This window comes from Vicia villosa, linkage group LG1, assembly GCF_029867415.1.
Source record: "Vicia villosa cultivar HV-30 ecotype Madison, WI linkage group LG1, Vvil1.0, whole genome shotgun sequence".
In the NCBI taxonomy this organism is placed as follows: domain Eukaryota; kingdom Viridiplantae; phylum Streptophyta; class Magnoliopsida; order Fabales; family Fabaceae; genus Vicia; species Vicia villosa.
Window position 1 is genome coordinate 210,475,376 of NC_081180.1, and position 9,407 is coordinate 210,484,782.

The 9,407-nt window shown below is 33.5% G+C and overlaps 1 protein-coding gene across 1 annotated transcript; it reads right to left on the reverse strand.

The window, feature by feature from the left end:
- Nucleotides 1-2,844: 2,844 nt before the first annotated feature.
- LOC131594365 (F-box/kelch-repeat protein At3g23880-like) lies at nucleotides 2,845-4,095 on the reverse strand. Its single transcript, XM_058866478.1, has one exon. It carries the CDS (start codon nucleotides 4,093-4,095, stop codon nucleotides 2,845-2,847), a length of 1,251 nt encoding a protein of 416 aa, XP_058722461.1.
- Nucleotides 4,096-9,407: the final 5,312 nt, after the last annotated feature.

Below are 9,407 nucleotides of genomic sequence, written 5' to 3' on the forward strand. Positions count from 1 at the left end.
GGTTTGGAGTTGTGATGGTTCAAAAAGTATGGGGCCGGATGGCATTTCTCTTCTTTTTATTAAGAAGTGTTGGTCTTTTATAAAAGAAGATGTTAAGGCGTGTTTTAATAGTTTCTTCTCCGGTGCGGTGTTGTCCAAATGTATCACTTCTTCTTTTATTGCTCTAATTCCGAAGAATAGCAATCCTTTGGAGTTAGACGATTATCGGCCAATTTGTCTAGTGGGATGTATTTACAAAATGATTTCTAAACTTTTGGCTTGTAGGATCAAGAAAGTCCTTCCTTCTATTATTTCTAATTGCCAAAGTGCTTTCGTTCCGGGTAGACAAATGATGGATGGAGTGTTAATTGCCAATGAATTAATTGATTTTGCTAGTAAAGAGGGTAAGAAGTGTCTTCTCTTTAAAGTTGATTTTGAAAAGGCGTATGACAAAGTGAGTTGGAATTTTCTTAGGTACATGATGAGAAGGATGGGTTTCGGGAATGGGTGGATGAGGTGGATGGAGGCTATTGTTTTCTCTAGCAAGATGTCGGTGATTGTGAATGGTAGCCCAACGAAGGAATTCTTGGTAGAAAGGGGGCTCCGTCAAGGAGATCCTATCTCTCCTTTTCTTTTTGTTATAGTAGCGGAAGGTCTTAAGGCTTTGGTTGGAAGAGCGGTGGAGAATGGTGATTTTATTGGTTTTAATGTGAACGGAAAATGTTTTGTTGATATTCTCCAATTTGCCGATGACACGCTCTTAATTGGTGATGGGAGTTGGAATCATCTTTGGGCTATTAAGGCGGTTTTACGGAGCTTTGAGTTAGTGTCGGGTCTTTGTATTAATTACCACAAGAGCAAGTTGATTGGGGTCAACATTAACCCGCACTTTATGGGAGTGGCTACTAATTTCTTAAATTGTAGGGAGGAGGAGAAGGAGTTCAAATTTCTCGGCATTCTTGTTGGTAAAAATCCTAGGAGATTCTCTTCTTGGAGGCCTCTTTTGGATAATGTTAGGAGGAGATTGAATTCTTGGAAAGGGCGGTGGCTTAGTTTTGGAGGGAGGATAACTCTTTTAAAATCGGTTTTAAGTAGTTTGGCAATTTTTACTCTTTCTTTTTACAAAGCTCCGAAGATGGTCATATCGGAAATTAACAAGATGCAAAGTAATTTTTTGTGGGGAGGGACGGAAGAGAAAAGGAAAATGCATTGGGTGAAGTGGAATGACTTGTGTCTTCCGGTGGAGAAAGGCGGCCTTGGTTTTAGAAGATTGGATCTTTTTAATAAAGCGCTACTTTTGAAGTGGAATTGGAGGATTTTCGGTGCCTCTAACGAATTGTGGTATAGAATGTTAAAGGCTCGGTATGAGGATGTGAATCTTAGATTGAGTTGTGATTCTTTGAATGCTAAGAAGGATAGGTCGTCGTCGGTGTGGTGGGTGGATTTAATATCGTTGGGGAAAGAATTACCGGAGAACTTTTTTACTAACAATTTTCTTTTTCAGGTTGGAGACGGTCACACGATATCTTTTTGGAAAGCTAATTGGTTGAAAAGCGGTATTTTAAAGGATCTTTTTGCGAATCTTTTCAAGCAATCATTGTTGCAAGATGTTTCAATAGGAGCCATGGGTGGTTGGATTAATGGGACTTGGACTTGGGGAGATTTAGGTATTCCCGTTGTAGGCGAAGCTGCTGTTCCGTTTTCTAACCACAATGCAGCCGCGGTTCCTGCTCAGGCTGTTCGTGTCTCGACTGAACCGGCTGCTACTGTTTTACTTCATAATGAAGCCAGTACCATTACCCATGCTGTTGGTGTCGCGGCTGTTCCGACTGGTTCTGCTGTGCCGAAACTAGCGGAAAATTCTAATGAGGATCATTATGGGGCTGCTGCCATAGGAAGGGATTTTTGCAGAATTTTACACCTTTTATCCGAGACATCTTTGTCCGTGTCTCGAGCGAACTCGGCGCATTGGAAGCTTCATTGGATGGAGTTTACACCGTAGCTTCATGCTACCATTATCTTTGTAATAATCTTGTTCCTTGTGGTCCGGTTAACCGTTACGATTCGGCTTTCTTAGATATTTGGAAGGTTGACGTCCCCTTGAAAGTGAAGGCTTTTGGATGGAGGTGCTTCATCAATAAAGTTCCAACTAAGGATTCTCTTTTGAATAAAGGTATCATTGCTACTACCTCGAATTTGGATTGTGTTTTTTGTGCCGATTTTAATGAATCTCTTCTCCACACTTTTCTTTTTTGCCGGAATACCGGTATGGTTTGGAGAGAGATGGCCGTGTGGATTGGGATACCTTTTAAAATCGGGGTAGATTTTAAGGAGTCTTTTACGTACTGGAGCTCTTTTTGTCGGTCTAAGAAAGTCAAAATTGCTAAAGTTGGTACCGTTTGGTTAGCTATTTTGTGGACTTTGTGGATGCGTAGGAACGACATAGTCTTCAACAATGGTTCGTGGAATTCGAGTGATGTGGTTTGGAGTTGTAAAACTCTTGTGTGGAGGTGGTCGTATATCGGGAAAATTACTCATTCCAATTATAACTTCTATGAGTTTAGCAATAACCCATTGTTTTACTTAAGTTAGTTTCAATCGGTTTGTAATTTTCTTGCTTTTGGCCTTTTGGTGTTGTAATCTTGAATGGTTGGAGTTTTTAATATAATCCTTGATTTCAAAAAAAAAAAAAATACCCTAAAATCTGAAATTCCACATGAGGGATTGCAATCAATTTAAAAACCCATATACATTCTCTCAAGACAGCTAGAATCAGGGCCTTGTTCTATAAGGTAATCAGAATTCAAGCAAGTAAAACTAGAAAGATTCCACAATTGCAAATTAGGAAGATTCAACCGATGTAATTTACCACTGCGGTGATACCAAACTCTCGTGATAAATATGTAGATTGGACCCAAGCGTGCTAGTTATCAACGATTCCACTCGGCCGCTATTTGAACTATATATGAAAAGTTGTGAAGACGGTTTTTCTCCAAGAGCAAGAGAACCGTTTTTAAAAAAAAACAAGGGTTCAGCAAAAGAAGTTTGACTCCTACTATCATTTGAGTCACATATGCTAACTTTAGAATACATTGTTTTCAAGAAAAGAACACTACGTTTTGAAATAAACAAGGGTTCAATAGGAGAAAACTCATTATGGATGTGCTTCTGAGGAATGCTCATCAATTTAGTCCATGAGTCAACAACACCATACTCTTTCATCAACCACACAGCACCAAAACGGTCACACTTACACACACATAGGCAATCACTCAAAACATATAGCATTCGTTGTGTGAACGACCAATTGTCAACGTTAGTTTCAGGCAGCAATATTTCCCTGGAAGTCTCTTTCTCCAAATCAAAGGAAAAAATCACATTTTGATTTTGATCAGAACTAACACCTATTTTATAAACCACCCAATTCAGAGTGCCACTCGCAAATTTTCCTAACCGGCCAGTGGGCCTAAAGGAAAAATTTGGAATGGTTTTCCAAAAGTTTTCGCCAAATATATAAATTTTGGTCAAAAGTTGACTAGAATCATATTTATTTTGTGCAACTACTAGCACCTTGTACTTGTCATTCACTTGATCATATCCAAAGCCATATTGCACGACCATCCAATCAGGCGAAAAAGCTTCGGGAGATTTGTTGGATTTGAACCCGATTGAAGGGTTCCCCAGTCTCACAACATTTTTATAGCTATGATACATACACAACAGCCCATTACATGAACCTATAATACAATTCTTGTTTTTCTTCACGTAGCTCATGGTAATTGGTTCAACTGGGGTTGATGATGAGTTCTCAAATAATGAATCCAAAGAGTAAGATTCGATTTTGTATGGTGTTTCTAAATCGGAAAAGACCAACCGTGGGTTGTTCATGCGAATTTGAAGATTAGTCTTTGCGAAATGCGAGTCGGAGATTAGGGTTTTCCATAATTTGCACGCGCACTTTAATTGAAGAAGAGATTTAACCGGAAGCCTCAGGAGGATCTCTCTGATCAGTTCTTCAGGCAAGACGGGCGATGGGACTTCCGGCAGGACGGGGGATGGGATTCGGTGGTTAATGGCGGCGGAAACCGTGTTGTTTTGACGGTGGTGGAGAAACATAATGAAAGCGGGAGTGAATGAATGTCTTTAAGGTTCCTAATCCTAACCAGCTCCGCGGCTCGTAAATTCTTACACTAAAGTGAACAATTGAACATTGGGCTCCTTCATCTTCATGATAATTTATACTTTAAGAATATATTTTTATATTTAATACAATTTTTTTTTTACCGTTACATTATGCTGTATTAAATTTTGAAGATTTTCTTGATTTGGTTAATATTTATGTTATTAATACTAAAATAATATATACATAATAAATTTTATATATAATATAATATAATTTTAAGAAATATTTTGATAATGTATTTTTAAGAAATAGTAATAAAAATAAGTAAATATAAAAAAATATTACATATCACATATTTATAAGAAATATTTATAAAACTCACTTGATTCTTAGTAATATTTGTTACAAATATATTATTTTCTTGATTTGATAAAAACTATTAAACCTCCTTTCTTTTTTTTTTGGTATATCTGATTTCCTCTCTATTTAAATATGATTTGCTTAAAATAATATATATTTCATCTTTTTATTTGAGTCTAAATCTACTTCATATAGAAATAGAAATAATAAATGTTGCTTAGTATTCAAAAATATATTATATTTTAAATAAAGATTGTTACTAATAAATATTTTTTTAAAATACTTTTTTAAATAATATAAGAATAAGTGAATATAATATAATTTGGAATCATGTTTTTTTTTAAATGATGTGTTATTTAGTTGTTACTAAATTAAAAATAAAGAATAAGAAATTACGGGGGTATGAAATTAAAATTATTTCCTAAAAAAAAATACATATATATTTATTTCATACAAAAAATAAATTTATTATTTATAAAAATTCACATTTGTTAAAAAAATATTACATATCTTATTAATATTTGTTAAAAATATATTATTTTCTTGATTTGGTAAATAATTATTAAACATCCTCTCTCTTTTTGGTATAGCAGATTTTATCTCTTTTTAAATATGATATGTTTAAAATAATTTATATTTAATCTCTTTATTAGAATCTAAATTTACTTCACATGAAAATAAAAATAATAAATGTTGCTTAGTATTAAAAAATATATTATATTTTAAATAAACTCTGTAACAAATAAAACTTTATTAAAAATATGAGGGTTTTATATATTTTTTTAAAATAAATATATATAAGAATAAGTGAATAGAATATAATTTAGAATCATGTTTTCTTTATTTTAAAATGATTTATTATTTATATATAATTATTCATGAAAAATTATATTTAAAAAAAAAATTACATTTATAAGAAATATTTAAGAAAATCACTTATTCTCATTAATATTTGTTAAAAAATATTAGACCTCCTCTCTCTTTCCGATTTAGTAAATAATTATAAGATCTCTTCTCTCTTTTTGGTATACCAGGTTTCCCCTCTTATTTAAATATGATATGCTTAAAATAATTTATTTATCTCTTTATTTGAGCCTAAATTTACTTCATATGGAAATTATAGAAATAAAAATAATAAAGTTTGTTACTAATAAATATTAAAAATATATTTTTTAAAATAACTATATATAAGAATAAGTGAATAGAATATAATTAAGAATTGTATTTTTTTATTTTAAAATCATATATTATTTAGTTGTTATTAAATAAAGGGTTAAATATGTTTGTGACCTTCTTAAATATCTCATAATTCATTTTTAGTCCTTCGAAATATTTTCTTTAAAGAATGGTCCTTTTAAATTTTTTATGCACATTTTTTGTCCCTCCTACAACTTAGCAACAAAATTTAGTGACGCTTTTAGCAACTATTTACTAATTTGCAACTGAATTAGCGACGGTTTTAGCAGGAGGGACCAAAAATTTGGATCAAATATTTTAGGAGGATCATTCTTTGAAGAAAATATTTTGAAGGACTAAAAGTGAAATATGAGATATTTAGGAGGACAGCAAACATATTTAACCCTTAAATTAAAAATAAGAGAATAACAAATTATGGGGGTATGAAAGAGAATATGATCCAAATGATAGACAATATAATTCAAATGAAAAAAATGACGTTTTTCAAGGATTATTTACCTCCCTGACAGTTACTGATCTATATTTTTATTCTAATAGACATTGTTGTTTTCTATAACTGATTATACTTCCTATATCTCTTTCTTTAGATGAGCAAAGAGATATCTTCAATGAAATCATTGAATTCGTTCAAAATTAAAAAAAGGTGGTGTGTTTTTTCTCTATGGCTATGGTGGAACTGGTAAAACATTTATCTGGAACACTCTCTCTGTAGCACTTCGATCACAAAGACAGATCGTTTTAAACGTTGCCTCAAATGGCATTGCAAGTTTGTTGTTACCATGTGGAAGGACGACTCATTATAAAATTAAGATTTCGGTTCCTATCCTTGAAACATCCATTTGCAATATAGGGAAAAGGGATGAATTTACTGACTTAATTAAAGTAACAAATCTCATTATATGGGATGAAGCACCAATACCACACAAGTTTTGTTTTGAGTCACTTGATAAAAGCCTGAAAGATATTATGAGTGATGACAAGATTGCTTGTCAAAATATTTTTGCAAGTAAAGTGGTTATCTTTGGTGGAGATTTTAGACAAATACTTCTAGTTATACCTAGAGGTTCTATATCAGATATTATACATGCAACAATAAATTCTTCATATATTTAGGATCATTGCAAAGTTCTTAAGCTTACAAATAACACGATGTTACAAAATGGGTCTTCATCTTCCACCACTGAAGATATCAGAAATTTCTCATGATGGATATTACAAATTGATGATGGAACCATCTCATAGCCAAATGATGGTTATGGTGACAATACCATTTTAGGTGAGTTTTTGATATCCAATTTTACAGACCCTCTTGAAGCAATTGTATCATGTACATATCCAGATCTAATTGATAACTACAAATAATAAAGCTATCTTCAAAATAGAGAAATTTTGGCTTCAACTATTGAAGTAGTTGATGATATCATTGATTATATCACAAAATTAATTCCATGTAGTTAGTTTCACTATTAATATATCAAATCAATCATTAATTTGTTTGTATATTTTTGGAATGTCATACTAATTATTGATTTTCTATTGAAGGAGAAGAAAAGGAATATCTAAGTAGTGATTCAATCGACAGGAATGAATCCACTAACTTTGATGCATTTGAACACTTAACTAGGGGTGGCAAAACGGGCCCGGCACGCGGGGAAAGCCTGTTTTACCCGCACTTTTTCGCGGGGCGGGGCAAGGTTTTAGGCCCGCTCTCTTTAATGTATCCGCCCCGCCCCGCCCCGTTTTTTTGTGGGCTTTTGCGGGCATTTGTTTTTTCATAGAATTTTACTATTTTTAGGCCTAAAAAGCCGAATGCCCGTGGGCTTTCCCCGCCCCGCCCTCACTTTTTTGCGGGGCGGGGCAAGGTTTTAGACTCGCACTCTTAAAAAAGCCCTCCCCACCCCGCCCCGTTTTTTCGAGGGCTTTTGCGGGGCGGGCCTAAACGGGGCGGGCATGCCCGTTTGCCACCCCTACACTTAACTCCTGAATTCTTAATTCTCTTAAAACATCGGGGTTTCCAAATAATTTCATCAAGTTAAAAATTGTCACTACTATTATGTTGTTGTGTAATTTAGACCAATCACTATGCAATGGTACAAGACTCACTATCATCAGGCTTGCAAATCAAGTGATCGAGGAAAAAATTATTTCAGGAAAAAATATTGGGAATATCATTTACATTCCGCAGATGTCCATGTCTCTTTCACAATCACCTTGGTCATTCAAGTTGGTAAGGAGACAATTTTCCATTGTTGTCTCATTTGCTATGAATATTAACAAATTACAAAGTCAATTATTAGACTTTGTTGGACTATACATGCCGAAAGATGTTTTTAGCCATGGCCAACTTTATGTTGCAATGTCTAGAGTGAAAAGCAAAGATGGTCTCAAAATATCGATTCATGACAAGGATAAAAATTGTTTGAAAACTACAATTAATGTAATTTTCAAAGAAGTATTTCACAACATTTCATAGGTAACACTTTACAACAGTTTCAGAGAATAACTACTACTTTATGATTTTCCGTTTGTTTTCATGCATAAAACACTATCATGTGATGTTGACATATTTATTGAACTTTTTCTAATAATCCAGGTATACACAAAGTTCAACATCATGATGTATGCTTACTGCTCTTTTTCTTATGAAATTGGAGGATTGTATGATCTAACTTGTGTGACAAAAGCAATGCTTGTATGAAGTACCTGTCCAAATCAAACTGCACACTAATTCAAAATGTTGTCAATTTCATATAACATTAACATTGTTGAATTCTGTGACAATGTTGAATTTATTTTTATCTTTTTTCTTTGGTTTCATTGTTTTATTATTAAGATAATACTGAAGTTCACTAAATATTTGATATGGCTATATGGCTTTAAGAATCTCATTACTAATTAATTAGTTGAATGTTGTAATGGTAGTGAAGTTAAATATGGTACAATTAAATATTTCATTTTAAATGTATATGTATATTTTAATATATTGTAAGTTTAAGAGTGCGCCTAGGAGGGGGGTGAATTAGGACTTTGAAAATTTATCCGGTTTTAGAATACTTGTTCTTATTTTTCTGGTTTGGTGCAAGAGTTTATACATATGTTTCTTTCTTTTCTAGTTTTTGATTTGTGATGAAAGCGGTAAATGCGGAAAAGTAAAGAACACAATGATGTATACTGGTTCTCCTCACAATCCGAGAGTACTCCAACCCCCTTTCAACATGAAAAAGATTTTACTATAGTTTGTGACTTGTACAAGACCTGAAAATTCTAGTAACTCAGGATCGGTGTCGTGTCGGATGTTATGACATCCAATTCAGAACTGATTATAGAATTTATGCATAAAGTAAACAAAACAGTAAAGAACACAAAAGATTGTTTACCGAGTTCGGTGTACAACAACACCTACTCTGGGGGCTACCAAGCCAGGGAGGAAATCCACTATAAGTAGTATTAATTCAGAGCTAAGCTCTCCCGTTTACAATTCTTCACTTAAGACCTACCCAATGCAATTTCAATCTAGTGCTAGACCTGAGTTCCCACTCACTCCCCCTCAATCACAGTAGTGATAACAACAATGACAAATAAAATAGGTTGAAGACACACTTCAAACAAATCTTGATTTTGCTTCAAAGCTTCAATCAAGGGACACATCACTCATGCTTAAAAGCTTAGAGTGACAAAAACAACTTACAACCCAAAACACCCTATTCCAGTACAATCATCAAAGAGACAATTGTTTGGAGTACAAGAA

Excerpts from the sequence above, each read along its gene's own strand:
- LOC131594365 (XM_058866478.1), bottom strand. The coding sequence starts at position 4,095 with ATGTTTCTCCACCACCGTCAAAACAACACGGTTTCCGCCGCCATTAAC.